The sequence below is a fragment of the Orbicella franksi genome, chromosome 7, assembly GCF_964199315.1.
Source record: "Orbicella franksi chromosome 7, jaOrbFran1.1, whole genome shotgun sequence".
Taxonomy (NCBI): Eukaryota; Metazoa; Cnidaria; class Anthozoa; order Scleractinia; family Merulinidae; genus Orbicella; species Orbicella franksi.
The window spans coordinates 22846525-22869923 of NC_138151.1; the positions used below are offsets into that span (position 1 = coordinate 22846525).

General features: G+C 39.1%; 3 protein-coding genes across 3 annotated transcripts in view; all 3 read left to right on the forward strand.

The window, feature by feature from the left end:
* The window catches only part of LOC145493675 (igLON family member 5-like), a 2753-nt gene extending 1173 nt beyond the window's left edge, over positions 1 to 1580 (forward strand). The window contains exons 2-3 of the mRNA XM_081473144.1: positions 779 to 908; positions 1253 to 1580. Of these exons, the coding sequence (XP_081329270.1) occupies positions 779 to 908; positions 1253 to 1530 (408 nt within the window). The 3' untranslated portion in view covers positions 1531 to 1580. The remainder of the gene's footprint in view (positions 1 to 778; positions 909 to 1252) is intronic.
* A 2651-nt stretch (positions 1581 to 4231) lies between these two features.
* The window catches only part of LOC145492554 (fibroblast growth factor receptor 2-like), a 128813-nt gene continuing 109645 nt past the window's right edge, over positions 4232 to 23399 (forward strand). Inside the window, exons 1-2 of the mRNA XM_081472002.1 lie at positions 4232 to 4436; positions 5380 to 5628. Of these exons, the coding sequence (XP_081328128.1) occupies positions 4316 to 4436; positions 5380 to 5628 (370 nt within the window). The 5' untranslated portion in view covers positions 4232 to 4315. The remainder of the gene's footprint in view (positions 4437 to 5379; positions 5629 to 23399) is intronic.
* On the forward strand, positions 6582 to 22647 carry LOC145492553 (fibroblast growth factor receptor 1-like). The gene is made up of 16 exons (XM_081472001.1): positions 6582 to 6799; positions 8188 to 8238; positions 9232 to 9311; positions 10994 to 11049; positions 11769 to 11944; positions 12847 to 12985; positions 13382 to 13412; positions 14268 to 14571; positions 16715 to 16825; positions 17896 to 18086; positions 18483 to 18605; positions 19849 to 19919; positions 20417 to 20457; positions 20867 to 20963; positions 21736 to 21835; positions 22572 to 22647. The coding sequence occupies exons 1-16, from the start codon at positions 6679 to 6681 to the stop codon at positions 22638 to 22640; spliced, it is 1761 nt and encodes a 586-aa protein (XP_081328127.1). The 5' UTR covers positions 6582 to 6678; the 3' UTR covers positions 22641 to 22647.

The following is a 23399-nucleotide window of genomic DNA, read 5'->3' on the forward strand; positions in this document are numbered from 1 at the left end:
CTTGAACATTTTGCACGAGTCATTCCAACTGGTTTACTTCTACACATTCTGGTTTTAAGATAATTACGGTAATCAAACGATGAAATCTTTTTCAACGCTGATGAATGTGGCACACTATTCACGATATGAGATCTCACATACCTCTTAATTGCTTTATTCTTGTTAAATAAGTTTAAAATTTTCTTCCACGGTAACCTCGATGGTTCCCTATCACGGCGGGAGCCTTTGCTAATACGAGTGGACTTTGACCTACTTCTTCGTTTCTGTAATTTTCCATGACTTCTGTTACCATCCGGCAAGTCTTCTAACTGCGTTTCGTTCTGCTTCGCCTCAAGAGTGTTTTCACTGCCTGTGATGAACTAATCAGTTTTCCTACTGATGTTTCCAGTAGTTTTGTTCGAGCTTACGTTTGATACATAGTTTTGCTGATATGAGTGCTCATAGGTTCGCTCAAAGGTTCGCTCAAAGGTTCGCTCGTAAGATTCACTCGTAAAAGGCTCACTATTCATAAACCCCCCGTGAGCTTGCAGGATCGACGAGTAAACGTCTCGAGGAGTGAAAGACTCTTGGCATTCAATGTTCATAATCATTCCTTCGGCTTTCTCTACACTGCATGTGCTTCCGCGACGAGTAAAATCGAAACTCTCTCGAAGAAACGTCCAATTAGGCGTTCCGGCATTGTTTGAGAGAATCGATATCAATTGGTCTGCCGTCGACATATCGATTTGTTTACATCTGAGTGAGTGACACATTTGCATATTCTGCCCCATTCTAATAGTCGTTTCTACGCTTCGCGTATCCACGACTAAAAACGATGGAAACTGCTGGCCAGTTGGTATTCAAATGCGAGGCTAATAATTCTATCCAAGGGATTGGAAAAAGTGGTAATACTACCTTGACTACTGATGGTAAGTGTGAAGTTATTCAACTATGTTGCATTTTCATCGCAAGGATCTACATGTATTTCAAGTATCCAATGAGTGAAAAAAGATTACCATGTATAATCAAGCCGGGAGTCGGAAGAAGATTGCTGGGAAAGGCGAGGGAGATTTGAGATGTAGGGTAGGATTTACCTGCTGCAGCTGTAAGGCACATCCTTTCATATCTGCATCATCTGGAAGATAAAAAATTCAGATTGTCTACAAAAGTCTGCTAATCAATCTTTTTTCTTACATTGAAGCACCGACCTAAGCGTATCTGATTCCATGCGAAGGACATGCATAAGAGATCTACATTTGATTGTATTTTTCAGTCCCGGCATCTGTGAAGCAGGTCAAAAGTAAAGTCGTCAAAGAAGGTGATAACGTTGAAGTGTACTGTAATGTGACTGCAGGTATTCCTGATCCAACTGTATATTGGTCAAAAGTCGAGACTGGTGAACATATTACGGGAAACCCATTGAACATCACTAACACCAGCCGAGCTCAAGCTGGAGAATACAGGTGCACTGCAAACAACACGTGTGGAGAGGACTCTACAGTGGTGGTCATTGATGTGCAGTGTAAGAACATAACTAGATCTTTGACTTAGAAATTTCTTAATGTTAAGTTTAACGAGAAGGCTAAAAGTGCTGATCAGTCCACGATTATGAAGTCGACCGTTATATTTGCCTGTGTATTTGAATGATTGCTGTAAGAGAGTTTTCGAATTCCTTTCCCTTGTAACAAGTCCATAGGCCTAAGCAATGACACAAAGAGAAAATTACACGAGGAAGTAGGTTTTGAACTGGATTAGATGATTTCCGGCCATTTTCAAAGGGCGCATCTTTTAAATACACGAAGCAATCTTCACGTGGTTCAACAAAATGGGTTTATTTTATACATATTCCCTCATCTCTATGCGTCTCCAACTACGAGACCAACAACACACCACCCTCTTCAGTGTATACGCACTCTCCCGACAGGTCCTGGAGACAACAAGAACAAGGCCTGGTTTTTAAGAGAACGACCTTGATTTCCAAGAATTGCTAGCAAAGAAGAGATCCACTTGTCAGAAATACTTTTTCAGACAATATTCTGACGAGTCGGAACTGCTTTCTTAAAAAAAAATATTTTCAACGTCACTCTCAATTACAAAACTCTCTCGCCATGTACTTTTTTCTACCTATCCCATAATGTTTTCGAAACAGTTCCTAGCCCCCAGGGGGCTACGCGGGTCAGGGATGCCTGACTAATTTACGATTCGGCTTACAAACATAATCTTGACACACTTGGTCAAACCAATGAAGAAATAAGCCTTCCGCCATGCTTGCAGACCCATACAACGAAAGGTGCGGGTAATCCAGGACGTGTGGTGGTTCAGCCTGGCACAGCGCACGCTTGGGTGACACGCGCTATTTGCACCCTTGGGCGAGTATCGTGGGAACCCTAACCCTGTGTACCGACCACTCTTACCACAAGTGAAGCCCCATACGGAGTGCAGATGGGAAGAAGCCCTCACTGATAAGAAATCTATCTTAAGGCACTGGTCTACACACTTCCACACCCACTTCAGCGCCAATTACAGTGTAAACGCACTGTTCGTGACCCTACAAGTTTAGCATGGCGCAACCGCTAGTGAAAACTGAACATGATGAGACCACAGAACTGCAAGATAGAACAGCTGATGAGCGGTCAAGTCGCCGAGGTTAATGGTGTTCCACTTGAGGTCTAGAAAAATGGAGGTTCAGCTCTCTACACAAGTTTTTTGCCCTTTGTCGGAAGCAGGGTAAACGACCATTGTGGTGGAGTTACCATTACCCGGTACAAGAACAAAGCAGAAAATGGAGCTCTCCATCGAAGTTACATTTTTGTTAAGATTGTTGTTGAACAATCTTGTATCGTTCATTGCCAAAGCTCAACTTTCTGAAAGCCAGTGCGGCTTCAGAAGCAACCGTAGCAAAACAGACATGTCCTTAGACAGATATAGGAGAAGAGTCAAACACATTCATCGATCTGCCCGAAACATCGTGAGCAGAAACGGTCTTTTAGAGAATCCTGGAAAAGCCAGGTTGCCGCTGGTTTTGAACATGATCCAGCCAGATCAGACAAAGCAACGAACTGTCACAGCCCATCAAACGGCTTCAAACTGAGACGCCTCGTAGCCCTCACACCGTTCGCAGCCCTCTTCAGCATGATGCTCAGGTGAGACTTGGACAAAGATGACGAGAAATACATTCGTTTACACACTGATGGGAGTCTCTTCAACCTAAGACGTCTACCAGACCAAAGGAAGACTTTGGGGCAGCTAATGCCCCCGTGCCCCACACTAAAACTTAAAAGCGTTTCAGCGAATAACTTCTTGCTTTGGAAAAAACTTTGCTTTCCAGACTTGAACTCATCGGCAAGCCTCCCCCGAAAAGAAGAGTAGTGTCAACCAAGAATATTCATTGACCAGACCAAGCTGAAAGTTGTCCACCAGTTCAACTATCTGGGTTGTACAATCTCTTCAGATTCTATGATTGACTAAGAAGTGGATAATAGACTGGCCAATGCAAACTCCACCTATGGAGACTGCAAACCAGCCTGGGACAACAGCAATCTGAAATAAATCAAAATGATCAGCACATTATTTTCTTGTACGATGCCAGACTTGGTGCACGTATGGACGCCATCGCGGTGACTTCTTTAAGAACCTCGAGGTCCTCCAAAAGGCCGAGATTATCACCATTGAGACCAGCCGCTTAAGAATGAAATACTACCGCCTACTAAAGATTTTGCTATACGGTGAGGGTTCCGTTCGCCATCGTTATAGAAAAGCACCTCTTAGAATGCAGAAAGAATCACTAAAGAAGTGAAAAGAAGAAGGAGAAAGAACCAGGAAAAGACCTAATCAGCCAAAACGTTTCCCTACAGCCGCTGGGAAAGGGCATGCCTGCAGTGGATATCGATTGCGCCATGATAAATGTTCTTTCCCGAAGACAAGCTGACTAAAATATTACGTTTGGTGTGACGTATTAAATTATGATAATTGTCAGTTAAGCTTGATAACCAATGCATTGGGACAGTTGGGTTTGTTATGAGAATGTAAACGGTAACTTGCTTGGCAGCAATAATGATTACTGTATAATATATAGAGACCCAAGATCTGCATATTGATTGAAAGATATTATTTTTCAACGATGAAAGTGGTTTCTATGACATGCTTTGTTTTCTGGCCTTAACTTTTTTGATTTTGTTCTTTCCTGTCTTTAGATAAGCCCGACGATGTTCATTTAGCTACAAATACAACAAACAAAATTTGTGCAGGAATCATCATAAACTTTACATGCAGCGCTGAAGCTAACCCAGCAGTCCATACTTATTTGCTATATGAAAATGATACTGTAATTTGCAATATGGGATTGGGAACAGTGATAAAGAAAATGGAAGATGCTGGCCAGTTTGTATTCAGATGTGAGGCCAATAATTCTGTCCAAGATACTGGAAGAAGCAGTGACACCATCTTGACTGTTCTTGGTGAGCTCGCATAACTTATTTTGGTGGCAAATGTTAGCATGAATATATTAAGTATCAGTACCACTAAAGATCTACATTGTAGACTATTCAAGCTACGAGAGCACTATTTTGACTAACCGGAGTAACAGTCAGGGTGCTACTCAGGCTAGCCGGAGTGTTATTCAGGCAATCGGAGCACTATTAAGAGTCTGTGTAATTGGAGTGTTACTTAGGCTCGCCAAACAAAAACTTTTCTTACGGTAATTCTCTTTGCTTTTTCACTTATTTATCATTTTACTAACAACCATCAGAAGAACCAGCTGATAGCTCAGCTCTGGTTTTGGCAACGTGAAATGAATAGCGGCATTGTTTTAGGATATTTCTATCTCTCCCCTCCAAAAAATGTCAGGATACCTATTTCATGTATAATCCTAGTTCTGCCGTAAGAGCGTTCTGTCTACGTAAAGCTTATTGCCCAATAACACACGGTGAATAATCTGATCAGGCCAAACCGTCCTAATCATTTCCAGACTTGTAATATATTTTATACCAATTGATCACTTTTCACGAGGCGTAGTCGAGTTTATTGATTTTCCAACACAGAGAGCAAGGGCAAGCAGTCTAGTTGTGTTTTCTACTAGACATTTGTTGTCACATCACAGGTTGCAATGTATCTGCGTAGTCGCTGAACAGACATCCGTAGGATTACAACAAATACTTCTCCATAATGCAGTGGCCCAATGGTCAGGGCATTGAACTTGAGATCTGAATGTCAAGAGTGTGAACTTCGCTCTATCCTTGTGTTTTGGTCTCCAGTTGAAGAAGAAACTCACAAAGTAGCAGCTTTGTTCCAAAATCAGGCTGGAACTCAGTGTTGACCTCGTAATTTGGGACCATTTTCCCGTTTAATTTCCTTGCATGACTTTCAGGTAAAGTTATATGTTACATGAATTCATTTTCACAGCTCCTGCAGCCACTGTCAAACAGGCAGAAAATATTATCGCCGTGGAAGGGACCGATGTTGAAGTCTACTGTAATGTAACTAGTATTCCTGATCCAACCGTTATCTGGAGGAACGTCAAAAGTGGTGAAATTATTGAGGGAAATCTGTTGAACATTACCAACATAACTAGGGCTCAAGCTGGAGAATACAAGTGCACTGCAAACAACACTTGTGGAGCGGACTCTACAATGGTCGACATTGATGTGCAGTGTAAGAAAATAACTATTACATTGTTTATGTTTTTGTATAGGTGTAATCTCATGGTCATACTACTATTAAACGTACGTTTGCATAAAAATGTTTCAAAAGCAATTTACAAGTGAGAGTGAAAAGGTGTATCAGTTAAAAGCCATTATTGCCTGCTTCTGAAGTATTAAGAAGGTAAGAGTGCTCTTTTCTGACATAACCACTGCACAACCAACTGGTGCTTTCATCCAGAAAAAAACAAACCTTTCTACCAGCCTGTTATAAATGGATATGGCATGATGCTCCAAACTGCAGTTCCGTATTCCGGGATTTCTTCAGGCGCCCTGGAATGAATTTTGTTAATCTTTTGGTGATTATCATTTTGTTGACCACTAATCTGATATAACAAATACCTTATTGTACCTGTGCTAATGAAACGGTCTTCATGTATGAATAGACAATATTTGTATTCTCGGTATTGGACTGGAACTAGCTTGCCATGAAGGCTAATGCGGGATATATCATTAAAAAAAGACTAATGTCATAAGAATTTTGAAACGACTCCACGTATCACCCTCAGTTACAAGCTAGTTCCCGTCCAGTACCAAGAATACAAATATTGTGTACTGATTCCCGTTTAAATTTGGTCAGCTTTGGAGAACGTCTCAATCCAAAGCTTCTTAACACACGTCTTACTCCAGCATTATTGTTTTTTTCTTTTTTTGAGACAGGTTATAGTGTGACAATGACAATTGTGGTGGAAAACTCAAAATATTCCAGTGGCATTTTACAACAGAGATTGTGTACAGGAACAGAATATCTGGACCAGTTGCAAGCATGTTTGTGACATCAAAATTGCACCTTAGGCAACAGTAGTTACGGTTCTGACATCAAAGGCCTTATTGTGCGGTTTCTCTTTGTTTGGTCCCTTCAGATCCTCCAGCGGTTACCAAGGAAGAAGGTCACATTATTGATGTGTCTGAAGGTGATTCAGCATCAATTCTTTGCCCAGTACTTGGAAATCCTCATCCCACCATAACTTGGTACAATGGAAACGAAACTTCGCCGAGCACTATGATAAATACCAACAACACTCTGAAGTTTCCTGAGACTGTGTTAGATGATAGTGGATGGTACACCTGCTTTGCCGAAAACTCTTTAGGAAACGTTACTGTCACGGTCCAGTTACGTGTTGGTAGGTTGTATTGTTTTGTTTGCTAAATAAGGCACTTTACAAGATTAATCACGCAATATAGCTTTTATTGCAATAATATATAGATTTAGGCCAACCTAAAAGCGTAGCCCCTGGGCCGGGTTGTTCAGAGCCAAATAAAGCTAATTCAGGAAAAGGTAAAATTTTGATTGGAGTTTTGCAACTTTGCGTTCAGGTTTTCTTTACATTGTTTGGCCCTCTGTTTTGAGTTTTAATAATCACTATATGCACAAAACAAAGCAGCAAAAAACATTTGTATAGAAGAAAAAGTTATACTTCGGTTAACTTTTAATGCTGGGTTAGTGTTAACCGGCTTCCGAACAATCCTGCCCTGTTTTCAACAAGTCAACCTGACATGAGCCCGCGATCCAATCGAAAACCAGCACTTGAAAAGCGGTCAACTTAAAATACACATGATCACGATGAGCTGTAAACTTGAGCCCGCGATATGGTAAACCAAGGCTGCATGTCTCTGTCAAACTATTATTTAGAGTATGGCCGCCATGTTGCGCTACTCCGTCGTCGTCGTCGTCGCCGTCGCCGTCGTGCGTAAGCGCCCGCAAGGAATACCGCTGGTCATGATAACCATGAGAAAATCAGCTCATGGGGGTTTCCTTTTCTTTCTTATATGAGTATGGGGCTCCGCTATATGGCAGTCACGGCACTCATTCTTAAAATTGTAAGAGATAATTTTATAGAAGGCCCATACGTGGAACATCTTTAGCAAACATAGAGAATTGGAGTGGAGCTACTGAAAATGACATAAAAGATAACTTTTTGCAGCTTCTCCCATAATCCTTAATATTTCTACTCCGTGCTAACTGATTGACTCTCTCATGGTGCCTAAGTTTGTTGCTTTGTAAAAGGATTTTGTGTCAGAAGGAATCTAGATCGTATGATACTATTATTAGATATTGCAGTCATGGTGTTTTTCCATCAAATTTTAAGACTATTTTATAAAACCGTCGGTAGGATTCCATATGGAACTTCTTATGGTAAAGAAATAGCATTGCTGCTGCGAAGCCACTGAAAATAGCTTTAAAGAGAACTTTTCAAAATTTCCCACAAACTTTACGATATATGTTAGTGCACTCTGCAAACTAACCTTATCATTTTGCATCAATTTACTGCATTTCTAACTTGAAGAAGGTTTTTATTTAATCAAAATTCTCATATCGCATATTCAAAGCGGTTGTTTTATTCAGGATTCATCACCCATATTATAGAGAAGAACATCCGCCTTTTTTTCTTGAGAAATGGAAATCCCTCAATTAAAAAATGCAACGAGCCTAGATTTCTGAACAAAATACAACCGCAATGAAAATGTTTGGTAGCTCTGTATGAAAAATGTGTTATTTTTCCACTCTCAGAAGAGTCTGTAGAAACTACAGTAACCACCTTGCCAAAGCCAACGACTAAAGGTGAGGGTTTTGTTTTTGTGTTTATTATTGGAGTGCTCTTAGTTGATGGCAATTCTGATTCATGGACCTGAAGCATTTTATTAAAGCCTGGTTACCCAGAAAATTGTTGTGTAGGTGTTTATTATTCTAGGAAGCTAGACAAAAAGCATACCAACGAAAAGGGGTGCAGCTTTCACCACGAGTGAAAGTCGCAAACTGGTTCTGATTAGCTAAGAAACAACGGAAACCAGCGGGAGACAATCGGATTAGAGTTATGTCTACGAGAACATATTGGTGCAAAAGTTTGAGATAAGACGCCAAGACGAAAATAGCCGGAATTTTCAGAAAACAACTATTTGGTTTTCGTAGTGAAACAAAAATAGTTAATACAAGAACTCAAGAACATGTAAGAAAATATTTTGCTAAAAATGTTTGCCTGTAAATGTTTGGATAGTTTAAAAATAACACACATTTGCGAGTTTACAGTTGACCACATTCGGGAAACCTCAATTACGTTCTCAGAAAAATTTGTAATTAAAGCTCCCTTAAGCGACACCGACCACTTTAGGGATTTTTTAAATTGGGATTTTTGTTAAAAAACTGAATGAAAAAAAAGGAAATATTATTGTGGCTAATATCCAGACATTTTGGGTTCAAATTCCGTATATGAGAACACCCATGTCATGTTCAACTCAAGATTTGGAATCTTAAGGGACCTCGTTGTATTATCTGCATGAACATGCAAATCTATTTTGTATGATTAGACTGGTCAACATATTTGCACGCTGGACACGTTCAATACTCAGACATACTTCGTTATTGCAAGATTATTAGTACGATGGCTGAAGTGGGCTGTACTGTGTGATTCAGGTCAGCGCATGTTTTAGCTTTATCTCTGTGGTTAGAGAGTTGAGGTTACCATCTTTGCAGAAGTTACGTTTCATACTTTGCGTATCTCCCCATTACCTGGTGATATTCTGTGTTACATGTATTTAGTTTCTATTCAAGTTGTAGAGAGCACCATTTCCGCCACGGCGATCATAGATAAGAGCTGTAATGAACGATTAGACGTTGAGAAAAAGTTTCCCAGTTTGGTAAGTTATTTTGTTTTTGATGTCGCAGACAATCTATTAATACATAAAATAACTTAAACTGACGTGTGCTACACCTTCTTTTGAAAGTCTTTGGAGTAGAAGAATCATCCGCATTAAGTTGCTTCAGTTAATTTTATCTAGTGATGCCGCGGATAAGATTTGCCCGCTACACATTTTTTTATTTCTACATTGTTACAACGGGATAATACGTACAGGAACCACTAATATTACCAGCGACACCTGGGAAGCAATTTGAACAAGGACATCGTAATCACAGGCTGAAAATGTCAGCGGAATCCTCTTTCATGTGCATAATTTGTAGTGCACTTATGTTATGTGAGCATTGCTATCTGATAACTTAATAGTCACGAATTTTTCATCATCCATTATCAAATTTTAATGATTGAACTGTTTCAAAATATGTATTTGCAAACCTGTTTAGCCTGGGCTGTAGGGGGAGGGGGGGGGGGAACAACTATAATAACTTTTATAACTTAAACAAAATAATGCTAGAGTGGTCAAACAAGGTAGAGTGGTTAGAAATCAATTTTGGAACTGTCCTGACATTTCTGATGATTTTGCGAAATGCAAGATGGCGGAATTTTTGAAAAGTGAAAGAATTTAGGAGTGATTAACACGTGACTTTACATGCCATGTACGTTTGATTAATATTGCATCCCTCCCCCCCCCCCTCCCCCGCGGACTAAATATGGTGAAGGTTTGGTGGGTTAAGTGGTTGGTATTTTGGTTGGTTTTATGGATATCCTGAGTGACATTTTGAAAAAGCTGAAATTGCACGAGCCGCTTCGGCGAGTGCAGTTTCAGTTTCAGAACTCACAAGTGCAAATTAATTCCAAATTGAACGAGAAAAACCGTATGATTACTTATTAAAAATATAAGCATGAAAAAATTCGTGCGGAGGAAGTGCCGGAAGATCTTTCACTTTTTCTCATTCGAGAAAACATTTTTCGAAGTTTCCTCACAAAATTGCACTTGTGTTACACTTAAACTGCACTGTTCTCAACCAATCAGAATGGAGTAATTTTTTCGTGTACTTTATCAATTATGTCATGTTATGTTATGTGTGTCATATTATATTTTGCCGCACTGTTTATGCATTTTTCAAAACTATGCCTGAACAAAGACACCGTAATCACAGGCTGAAAATGTCAGCGGAATCCTCTTTCATGTGCATAATTTGTAGTGCACTTATGTTATGTGAGCATTGCTATCTGATAACTTAATAGTCACGAATTTTTCATCATCCATTATCAAATTTTAATGATTGAACTGTTTCAAAATATGTATTTGCAAACCTGTTTAGCCTGGGCTGTGGGGGGAGGGGGGGGGGGTGGGGAACAACTATAATAACTTTTATAACTTAAACAAAATAATGCTAGAGTGGTCAAACAAGGTAGAGTGGTAGAGTTTTAACACTGACAAATAAAAAATTGACTCTTTTCTCATTTTAACTTCTTTGGTTTAGGAAACTAGAAAGATCATGGTGCCGCAAAATCTTTGAACGCGCGTATTTATGTACTCATACCAAGTGTTACAGGATAATGCAATGGAATATTGAAGTGAAATTTTAACTTATCAACTTTTGCATGCAATGTTACGCGCATGGAAACTTTCTATGCTATCAGTAGATGGTTTGAATGAGTTAATATTTTTCTTTTCAGGCTTGTGAGCGTGTCAGACACTTGGGTTGTTTATCCGCCCAAGCTGTAGCTAGTAGGTATGATAAATCCTTTTTCATTCTGTTTGTGTTTTGTGAACTTAATTATGAGGTATACGAGGTGTTGGTTATTAAAGGACCAAACAAGGAAGATGGTAATACTGTGACGTTTGGGACGGTAAACTAGATCGTATTTTCTAGCCCTTGTTTAGCTACTCGGGTTAATAGTGTATGTTTTACACCTAGAGCTGCACTCACATGGCGAGCTTAGCAATATACTGCATCGGCTTCTGTTGCTATAAGTAAATGCAATTCAGGTGAAGGTGTGAAGGAACAAACTAGTGAAACAGGTGACAAAAAAGGTGTTATACTTTCACATTCACTGGGAAATGCCTGAATTATTTACTTGCTAGCGCTGTTCTTGTATGTTTATCAAAGATTTATAGGTCTACAGGCACAAAAAAGTAATCATCTTTCTTACTATCGCATCAGTTTATTTCTACACTCTTCTTTAAAAAACAGGTAGCAGTCAAAAACGGTGTCATAAAAGGGTAGTCCGGAAGGGATATTTGGTTTCGGAAACAAGTCCGTCAATACTTTTAGAAAACATAAATATATATAAAATAAACTAATTTAGCCCCGCTCTTGTTGCTCTTAAACCGTTTAACAAATTTATCAATTATTAGCACCATGATTTAGTCCTGGTAGAAGCTCAGGAAGTTATCATTCCTGTTTTGCCATAGGTTTTTCACAGTGCAATGAGATCTTTTTGTTTTAAGGTGTGGCAGCGTTATCGTAGATTTTGAGATGAAATTCAACCGAAGTGCGGTCGTTAGTGAGGTGTTGAATGTTCTGAAGACAGCCGCAGAAGAAGATAATTTTGATGGATTCAAAGTCGATCCCAATTCTATTGAACAAGTTTCTCCTGCACCCACGGACACTTCAAGCACCAAAGGTAAAACATTTTGTTCTTATTTTTATGGCAGCTCAATATAACTTTAATGTATAAAAAACTGCGAAATAATGCACTGTAACTGGTTGTTCATTCCCGATATCTTCGCGATTCATCTCCGAGAGAAAAAAATATAGCTTTCCATTTTCGTAATGTTTCAAAAGCGGGAATATTTCAAGTATTCTGGTTGCAAGCCCTATGATAACTCTTAAACTAACAGCCGTAAGATCTAGGCCAACTACAATGGCTGCAATTGGCTGGAGTTGGATTGGCCATGCATGGCCTCTAATTCAATGCCTTCTATCAGTATGTTACAGCACCTGTAAGAGCTGCAATTTTAAAATCTAACATGAGTTTTATAGGCAACAGTGACGGTAGAGCTCGTGAATTGTAACAAGACTGAAACTTTCCAGGTCAGTTTGGAATGTGTGTAAAAACCAACGTGCAAACCAAGTCGATCGCCTGATGTTACGCAGAGGCGGATCCAGAATTTGGCTGGCAACTTGGGACTGCAGAATCAATGGGGCATGGTCCCAAAATGGTGCATTTTGAGAATTGGAACCTAATCTAAAAGTGATACACCAGCAATACTAGCAGTACCACAAAGTAGAAATTACAAATTACAATGAGGTTCCTCTCCTGAGTATTTTGCTTCTTTAACAGGGAGGTGGCCACCCAATCAATCCCCCTAAATCCGCCCGTATTTTTAATTTGTGCTTGGGAAGTATTATAAATCAGTGTAGTATTCCTTTTCCATACAGACGCATGAAGGTATTGTATATTCGATAAATTCTCTTGCTCTAAGTGGATAAATGAAGTGACCTATTTGTATGCCTGTTGCCAATAAGATCGATCAACATTAAGGAAACCAATTAAACTGGGCGGTTTTCATTTTTCTGTCATAGTTGTGGGAGACTGCAAGTGCTCGTGCAATGACGTCATCTGGGCAGCTGTAGTTGGATTTCTTGTGTTTATAATCATTTGCCTGATTCTTTGCATCGTTTGGCTACACAAGAAAGGTAAAACCGTCATATATTTTAGAGTGTATTTTTTCCCTTCTCCGCCGTTATGTCTCATTGCTAGTACATGTATACTGTGTCCACTATGAAGCTTGATTAACTATTTTTTTGTTTCTTAGGCACTGCTGGAAAAAAAGAGGTAGGTTGCTTTTCACTTGTGGGATAAAAAATGGCTCACCGCAGATCAATAATGCCAAAAGCATCTCATCAAGTTGTTCAAGATTTCTTGCATGTTATATTTGCCTTGTCAGCTTTTATAGTAGTTGTTCCTTTGATTATTTATGATGCAATACATCAAACACGAAAGGCTGTGTTTGACCACATTTCCAAACACTGAGAAAAGAGGAGTCGAATGCCAATTTTCCGTATGACATATTTAAGTTTTCAAGTTTTTAAATATATTTCCTTTTCCGTATTTCAGGCGCTATAAAGAAGAGAGAGGTGTTTATGACGTAAGTCTTTGTTGTCGGTTTTTTACTGAAAGCAATGAAGCAGTTCTACGGCGTAATTTTTGATTGTCAAAAGGCGGGTTCAGTTTCGTTTGTCGTATTAAGTTAATGTTCTTTTTGGGCACTATTGGAATGCCGTTGCCAGGCAATAGTGCTTGTAAGGATGCAAATCGCGGCCTCCATGAAAATTTTCCACGCGGAAGAAACTCCATGGTTTTGAGTTCTGCAGAACAACATTGCCAGTGGCCGTTTATTGGTGTGCATTTGTTGATTTCTTTAGAAAGGCAGCCACAGGAAATTGACATTGGTTCTGGACCAGTTTTGAGGGATTAGGGGACATAATTATTTTAAGGAAGGAAGGGGACCTAAGGAAGGGGGCTATAGATAATTTTACAAACAGTTTGTTTAACCTCGCTATACAAACTGAAACAAACGTGTTTGTCATGGGGATCAATATACCTTAACTCATCAAGCCCCTCTGTGTCTCAGGGAGTGATAAAGATAACACAAACGCTTTGATGTGTGTCCTGAAAAGCGGGCTGGGGGAGGAGTGGGGGAGAAAATGGATGGTAGGCAGCAGTTATGAGCGGTTTCACTGGAATTATAAGTGTGTTTAAGAGGGAAAAAAATTTTAAAAAAAAAGCCAAATTTTCAAGGTTTGCAGTGCTCCTTTCTTCTAAACTTCCTTGTCTATTTTCGGTTTATTATTTCTACTGTGTTGGTTTGATATCTTACAAAACCCTTTTCTCGAGCTTTCTTTTGACTTAATACCCCAGAAACATTTTTTAAATATCGCGAGAAAGAGCCCTTAATAGATGCTGTGGAAAGCGCTTGCATATCTCTTACATATTTTTACAGAATGAAATGGCATTGGACGATCTCCAAACAAGTAGTCCTAATCCCGGTAACTCCACCCAGCTTCGCTCAGAATACATGGACCTAACAGAAGCAACTACAGGCAACGACGAAACACAACGTGTTGCTCAAAGTGCCGAGTACGCGCCTCTTCATCCAACAACACGTTCTTGGGAAGTTGAAAAGCAACACTTGACTATAGAAAAGATAATTGGTAAAGGTGCTTTTGGTCAGGTTGCCAAGGGAACGGCAACAGGACTTCGAGGCAGGCCTGGAAAGACGACGGTTGCTGTCAAAATGCTTAAATGTAAGTCTTTGTTCCTTTTTCTGCTAGGTATTGTTAGGGTTCATTAACTAGTTTTTAAACTCGTGGATACGCGAAGCGTAGAAACGTGTTTGCTGCGGGGACTCCGATATGCAAATGTGTCACTCACTCACTCACTCACACACTCACTTAGGTGTAGACACTGCTCGTAATTAGTCGGCCCGAACGAGAGCGTCCGAGTCCGACGCCATATTGGAATAGTAACCGCGCCCGACGCCATATTGGAATAGTAACCGAGCCCGACGCCATATTGGAATAGTCACTGTGCAGTCAGTGCGAGCCTACTACTCAATGCGTGCATCGTGCCAGCCCGAATATTGATGATTTTGTAGGTTTTACACGAAGTGTAAAAAATTGAAGTGGAGTTGACTACGAATGTTCGAATTAGTATTATGACCAATTTGAAGGCTGAATTTCAGGAGCATTTGAGTCGTCCAGGCGTTCAAAATGACCAGGAGATGTGCATTGTTTGCTGGAAAGTGACCTGAAAAGCTAATGTGGTAAGCTTTGATGAGAATGTGTCTTATTCCTCGACCTCAATGAGCTTATATGAGCGAAACGAACAACTTTTAATGAACGAAACGGCTATTGAATGCAAGACAAACATCGGCACCTTTGTCTAATATTGTAATTTCATTTTTATAATTTAGTAACATCTAAACCTGAGGCCAGCCGAAATATTGTTTTAACTCTACGACGTTGTGTCAGCCTTGCAGTAGTGACGTATTATCGTTTTACTTTTCAAGTTTGGCTAATTAGATCTGCTGTGAGATCCAACGTTCAATCAAGCAGGACCTTCGTTTACCGCTTTGCAGTTTAAACACTTAAGTTTTTCAGGTCGAGTTGTCCATGTTCAACCGGCATCGATTTAAGTTTAGATTAAAGTTGTGTTCTCTATACTTGTCTTGTTTATTTTAGTACATAGATCTGAACTCTAAGTGGGATGTGAAATGCACATAAACTTGGAAAGAAAGCTCCCAAATACTTGATTTTGATAAGCTTAAATGATTTTTACCCTGTCTTTTGTTTACACTTTTGCTTCCTGATTGAAAAGATAACAAAGGGAAAGAAACCCCCTGTGAGCTTGTCCCCAATTATTAGTTAATACTAAATACATTGACACTTCAGTATGCTGTTATTATTATTGTTGGAACACATATTTATGGTCGACATATTTGTCGGATCAAAACTGAAAATGCTTGCAAAAGAGTCTGCTTATTTTGATGTATTTTACGTACAATATATATAGAGACAAGCGGTTCCACATTAGAAAAGAAGTGCTGTCTCAGAAGAAACCTTACCTATAACCTTGAATGAAATGCAATGAAAAACGTTTGTGAGCTCGTACGACTTGAATACATGCAAATTTTTCCAGCAGGCAGATCAACATCAAGATCTGGGTGTGTGGGAAGGGGGAGGGAGGGGGGAGAGTATTCTATGATTTGTTGGGCAGGAGTGTTCTCTGTGACCCAAAAACCCTTAGCCTTTACCATTCCATGTTCTGCTGCAATTTTGCACCCTAGCTATTCTGGACGTATGTCTTTGTAATATGTGTGCAGAAAAAAAGCCAACGAAAAAAGCCTACACTTTGTGAGTTAAGTGCGACTTTGCATGGTACAAACCCGGCTTGTTTTAACAGCATTTAATAATACACGAGTAATTGCAAGTTCACCAATATATTTCATCTCTAGATTACCTAATCCACGAGTTTGACCATAGGTCTCCTTTGGTTTTTTTAGCTTGCGAATAGTTTTGCTTAGAAACTCTATCAACCTGCAGAAGTCGGTTTCTGAATTGTTGCCGTTGGCGTTCGGTACTTCATCAAATCAAAATTCGTTGCAGAGAAGTCATCCACTTTTTATAATGTCCGCTTGAAAATTCTTTTACTTTAAACATCTTTATTTGTTTGTTTGTTGTTGATCAGGTCTGTTTTATTGTTATTAAGGCTGTGGTCTCAGTAATTTATAAGGCTCTTTGACGAAACGTTGACGTTCGTATTGTAGATTAATTAGAAATATATTGCCCCGTGCGTCAGGAGATAACGTACGTTTTTTTTTAGAGTATGAATTTAATTCACCAAACTGGCTCAACATTTCTGCCTGATTCAAGTTTTGTTCTTTTCCAGATAATTCTCCCGAATCAGACAGGAGAGATTTGCTGAGAGAACTTGACACAATGAAGCAACTCAAACCACATCCTCACGTCATTAAACTACTGGGATGTGTCACAGAAACTGGTAAACTGTTAAAAAATTGCGAATTGAACACATGAGAAATGTAACATTGATGGTACGTCCTGTCATAGAAGGCCATTCATTAGATTTAAGAATAGACAAATTCTCACATTAGGAACGTGATTCCGTCGTTAAGTATACATCAAACACAGTTTGTTGCTAAGAAGTTCCATACGCAAAGAATCTAGCATGTTTGCCGAAAAAATTAAATGTGTCATCTATTAGGCTATTTCAATTATAAAGAAAATACGTCCAAGTTTTTCACAACAGTTTGAAACAGTTACTTTTGAATGTCTATTCTTTTCTAGAAGAAGAGCAGATTTTTACCTAAGTAAGATCTCTTGAACCTATATTTCAAAGTTATAATCCCTGCAGTCACGTACGGTATATCCGTATAGGGAGGCATGAATCGCTCAGATGACTTCCACTCACTCGAAAGACTACACTGCAGAGCAGCAAGGGCTATTTTTAACTTTCCTAAAGACCTACCATCAGTTGAAGCCCTCACCAGGGCCAAATGGGACACTCTAAGAACCTATTATAAGAACTCCATTCTGAAACTAATTTATAAAATGTACTACAATGATTCACCACCCTGTATTGTATGACTGCACATATTGCAAAATCACAATCCTCCTATAATTTAAGAAACAGCCTTAAGCTGGAAATCCCTCATTTTAAATCAAATATCAAGAAATCCTCCCTATCTTACAGAGGCACAATTCTGGGGAATTTCTTACCGATTGGATGCCGAATGGCGAACGGTAAAAACAACTTCTCTAAGATGATCAATAATCTTACTTTGGTCAGGAACATTAGCTTTGCGAATATATACTGCAGAAGATGAGTCGACTGCCAATTGGTATACGTTTATTAGTCACATAATGTCAATAATTAGGTAAATTATTATTAGCTGCAAATTTTTTCTTTAAACTAGATTAGATCTCACATTGTAAATTTTTTAATTCTTATTTTGTAATTATTCTTTGTTTATTTACACACGACCCCACAAGCTGCAAGCTTAATTACTTATCGTGTTTAAATAAAGGTTACTTACTTACTTACTTACTTAGAGCCTCTAATGGTAATAATCGAGTATGTACCTTATGGGGACCTGCTGGGATACCTAAGGAAGAGCCGTGGACTGAATGACACTTATTACAAAGACCCGGATATCAAACCACAAACAAGTCTGTCGTCACAACAGCTGATGAAGTTTGCTTGGCAAATCGCTGATGGCATGAGTTACCTGTCATCAAAATCTGTAGGTTAAATATGTTTACAATCTTTTAGCACCACTTTTCGTAATCAGCTTATCGACAAATCTCTTCACAACAGAAATTATTACTATTGTTATACCAGATTTCCATGCGTTTAAAGCGTTATTTATGTTATTTTATTGCTTATACCTCACTAGTTCTTATGGCTTTTAGTGTCCATGTTGTAAAGAGATCCCGTGGGCCTTGGTTAATGCTAATTTACTTTCATTCCAAACAATGGTACAAACGGGACTCTGCAAACTAGAACGAGATAAAAGTACACCGTCGAGCCCGCCACGTGTTCCTAACTCCTGACGCATGCGCGAGGCCTATAGCCGCAGACCTAATATGTTTACACATGTTAGTTTCAGACTTAATAAATAGTATTCCGTTTGTAACAGATTATCCACCGAGACCTGGCAGCTCGTAATGTGTTGGTTGGTGAACGAGAAACGTGTAAAGTGACAGACTTTGGAATGGCTCGAGATGTTCAGCAGGACAACATTTATGAGAAAAAGACAAAGGTAACAATCCTAAGAAGCGAATTGTTTCTGTTGTTTGTTCTATTGTCCTCTCAAAGGGTATCAAGCCATTCATGTGAGACCTTACGACAGTTGCTACCCGACCAGCTGGCTATGGGTCCACAATTTGGCATTTGCTGTGCATAACTTTACAGTTTTCTATATCTTATTTTAAATGCCCAATGAACACACCAATATTCTAAGTGTCCGCGTAATTCCTCGCGAAGCGTGTGCTAGGTTCATAATTATTGGCTCAAGAGCGCAGGGGGGATCGGTTTCTTGTCGAGATTACTTTCATATTTATTGTGACTGCATCTTGCCACAAGAATGTGATTACCCGTCAAATTTGTTACCAAATGGCACAGGCACTCACCTTTTAATCTGATGACTACCATCGTTCCTCGTCCGAGTCTGCAAGGAATCTTTATTTTCTTCTCCTTCTCATTACATGGCAAAAATAGACGGAAACTAAAAATGCGCAAAGATTGATCCAAGCTTAGGGTGGAACCCAGTCTTTCTAAGTCGACCAATTTGGTTATAACCGAGAAAAGGTCGAGGTACAGGTACATTTCTTACCTTGATCTTCTCTTGCAAATGAATGTACAGTGCTCCACTAACTGACAATGTGACCAGCTCCCAGTTGACTTGATAGCTCTATTGGTAGAGCAATGCACCAGTATCGCAGATGTCATGGGTTCGAATCCCGTTCAGGCCTGAATTTTTTTCAGGCTTTAATTTCACAACTCCTTAAGTTATGTGTTTAACTGCGATGATCAGTCATGTCTTCATATCTTTCTCTGCAGTTCAAATATACGATCTTTCATATATATTCATTCGCATTCTTTATCATATACGAGTATATTACGAACTCACAATGTAACCAGCTCCCAGTTGGCTTGATAGATCAGTTGGTAGAGCACTGCACCAGTATCGCAGGAGTCATGAGTTCGAATCCCGTTCAGGCCTGAATTTTTCAGGCTTTTATTTCACATTAAGCTGTGTGTATAACTGCGATGAGCAATCATGTCTTGATGTTCCCTTGTTATAACTTGTTGCCTCTAGACGAGAGACTCATCCTGCTGTTACAGTGCAAAACCTTACCAGCCAGAAAAAAAAAATCTTTGAAGACGTAGACAGGCGGCAATTTGTTTGCGCGTGCAAGCCTATGCCTTGACGAGGTTCTCCTGCAAATGTGATCCTAATTTACATTAAAATTGAATTGTTTACGAACTACTTCAATCTTTAGGGCCGTCTTCCAGTCAAATGGACTGCTTATGAAGCGCTGTTGTATGGAACGTACACCACCAAAAGTGATGTGTAAGTAGATCTCTCACGACTGGCCAATGGTTCCATAAGAAACACAGCAAACTACCAACAGTAAACTTTATGTCAGAAGTGATCATGAGACTCTATTGGTTCTTCCGAAAAATCGAAGAGAGATCTCAAGATTGACTTAAGGATTTTAAAATTCGCGTAGTCAGTTTTTAAAAACTAAAACAATATCAGTCATCTTTGTTCACGTCATCGTTAGTTATGCAATTTATTGCTGAAGTGATCCACGTTGACAAAAAGCAAACAACTGAACTTTCTTTAAGCCTGTTCTAGGTTGCCAATCCCGATAAGTGACAGAGGATTGTGTTGAACAAGGATTTCAAGTTTTATGTTCGATCCATGAAGCTTGCTGTTTGAGAAATAAATGGCATAATTATTTATAACATCAAAACTTGATTGTGTAATGTGACCGTGGAAAATATTTTCAACCAAATTTGTTGTATATCAATTGTTCAGTCATCGTTCATTTTATTTGTTCACAGATGGAGCTATGGAGTTGTCCTTTACGAGATTTTTACGATAGGTAACATCTTTAAGTACATATTACTTCGATGGGTTTTCTGCACTGTTCGGGAAAAGAAACAGAAATTTTCCAGAAAATGAATTACTGTAACACGAGAAGATGCTTAAGAAAAAACAAACAAACAAACAAACAAAAATAGAGCGAAAACACGGGTCGCAATCATGTTTCAGGTGCAAATGTACGTTCTCCCACTAGTCAATGGAAATACGTAATAAATAGTTTTCTCATTTTTAAACAGCTTTTATAGATTGCTTTCAGTTGAAGTAGTGATTACGTATTACGTGCTTCTTTCATTAATACACTGCGTTACTCCGTTTGTGATGGAGGCAGCAATCATAATTCCGACAAACAAAATCTAACGTTCCTGTGGTTTTACCGATAAACTCGAGACATTGTTGTTTTCTTATAGGTGGGTCACCGTATCCACGAATGGATGGCAGAAAAATTGCAAGCTTGCTTCAGGAAGGGAAACGAATGCCCAAACCACAACACGTGGATGACAAACTGTAAGTTTTGCCTCTTGAAAATCAAACCAGCAGTGACAGCGCTTTATGGAAGGCTGCAGTGCACAGAATATCGCGATTTTGATACGTCGAGTTATGGTCAGTTATGCAATTATGTAATCGTATACCGCGTAGTGGAACCTAACCTCCCACCTGTTGGCAATCGTTGTTATTCGTTATCTCAGAATTGGAACTGACTGTCTCCTGCAAACTACATGTATATTGCCCAGTAGGGTGGGGTGGGGAGGGCTACTCAGGTACATGTATGATAGTGCATGCTGGGGCTAAATCGGACAGAGATAAATTGCATACAAATGGCAAGCAGAATTCATTTCTTAACGATTTAGGAATGACCGCTGTCTGCCAAACGATCGATATTATAGAATGAATAAAACAAGATTAATATAATGCAAAACCTGTCTGGAATACTTTTGATGTTTTGTTTTTTTAATTAGTTATTTTTCTGCAAAGTAAAACAACCTTTGTCGGTTTTGAGTTCTAGGCCATTGATTTATTTCATTAATTTTTTTGGGGGGAGGGGGGGGGGGAGTTTTAGCCTAATAGGACTTTTTTTGAGTCTAACGATTCGCACCTTTCAACACTGATGTGATTGAGTACCCCTGGGGTACAGTCACTTTTCATAACTTTCGTTCTTGCCAAGGGGAAAGGGAAATTCTTTCCGAAAGCCATTTAGGCAAAAGTGATTATTATTTGGAAATACGCTTGACATCGAAATTTATTGAAACAGTCCATCAGAAGTTCTTGTTTATCCCAGGTATCAGATAATGATGAAATGCTGGGAAAATGACCCGGATGAGAGACCAACATTCACTGATTTGAAAAACCAGCTTAAGGATATGGAGAACCAACATAGGGTAAGACAAAAGGCACATTGTTTTTAACTTGTTTTATCGAGAACGTCTGTTGAACCAGACGAAACAGTGAATTATTGACCCAATCATCTACGACCTTGCTAACACATGCAATCACGAAGAATTAACAACCTGGCAACGTCTTCTGGAGTAAGTTGCTGTGGAGTAACATTCAGAACGATAATATTATATCCCTCGTAAATGGATAAAGCGCTAAGTTCCGTCAGCCTGTGGTTGATGCGGAGTCCATCTGAGCATGTTACATTTTTGGCTCAACAAGTAGTAGCCAATTGCAAAGTATTTAAGGTCATCGAAAGTGACTTAGGGCTGGGGTGCAAATGCAAGTGAAAGATTGCAGTAAATAAATACACAACGTGGTCGTGCAGCTGCTGGTAATATAACACTGCTTTTCAAAATGAAAATGCATTTGGATAGTATTTTGGAAATAGTTATAAGAAATGCAACGTCTCCAGTTATATATTATCATATCGACTTTAGACTTGAGTCTCGAACCTTTCGACTTTGGTCTTAAACTTTCGGAAGAGTATCGCTTCTGATTTGAAAGAAGTTTTGTCTGCAATCGACATAATGCTTAGGGCATGCTCATGATTGTCGCACCCACCGCCTGACTCAGCTGCTGAATGATGTTTCAATTGTACTATACCCGGTTGCCTCTATTTGTGTGGTGTAGCTGTAAGTTAACTTATACTGATGATGTAACTATTTTTTTCATCTTAAGCGGCTGATCAACATGAAGATGTTCGACAAGACGCAGTTATACGCAAACGCCGAGGACTTGGTTGTGTAAACTAGCAGAATTTTCATCACTTCCCAAGCAAGAAATATTCATTGATTTCGCTATCAGTTTTCATAGTGTGGTGTTTTGCTCGAAAATGGATAAACTATTACTTTAGTCTTAAGCTACCAAGTTAAGTTGCTTTACTTGCTACCCTTTTTATTCCCATGTATCTACGTATCTCGATAGGCTGTGACATCATCGATTTTCATGCCTTCAATTCACTCAGTGACTTATGCTGCTGTCAATTTAAATGCAAAAAGTTTAGCAACTGAGACCTTTCTCAATTGACAAAGCCCAGCAGATCCAGCTGAAGTTATGCTGCAAAAAGGTCGTTTCAAAGTCACTGGAAAATTCCTCTCGCGCAACTTTCATATAAAAAGAAAGAGTAAACAGGCATGTAAATGAGGAAATACGATAAAAAAAGCGAAAAAGGATAACGCTAGTGAGACAGTTTCTTGGTAAAATACTGAGAGTTAACAGAGATTACAGGTTCTTAGGATTTTTAGGAATAGAAACATACGTTTGTTGATGTTACCGTATTAGTTATTGCTCTAGGCTTGTATTTTTAAGGAAACATTTTCGACGTTTTGAAAAAGAGCTAGCAGACGCTTTACAAAAGCTTGGTAGATTTGTATTTTTAACATTCTAAGTCTTAAATAGGTCGTTACTGTTGATCAGCAGTCTAAAGATACGTGTGTACTATATTTTGTACAAGTAACATTTAAGAGTAAATGTCAGTAAAAATCAAAGATTATCGAAAAAATCGCG

What these genes read in the sequence shown, in the direction of transcription:
- LOC145492553 (XM_081472001.1), top strand. Translation starts at nt 6,679, where the DNA reads ATGATAAATACCAACAACACTCTGAAGTTTCCTGAGACTGTGTTAGAT. An exon ending in ACCGTCATATATTTTAGAGT is followed by an intron (nt 12,986 to 13,381) that starts GTATTTTTTCCC and finishes TCCGTATTTCAG; the next exon opens with GCGCTATAAAGAAGAGAGAG. An exon ending in TACACCACCAAAAGTGATGT is followed by an intron (nt 19,920 to 20,416) that starts GTAAGTAGATCT and finishes ATTTGTTCACAG; the next exon opens with ATGGAGCTATGGAGTTGTCC.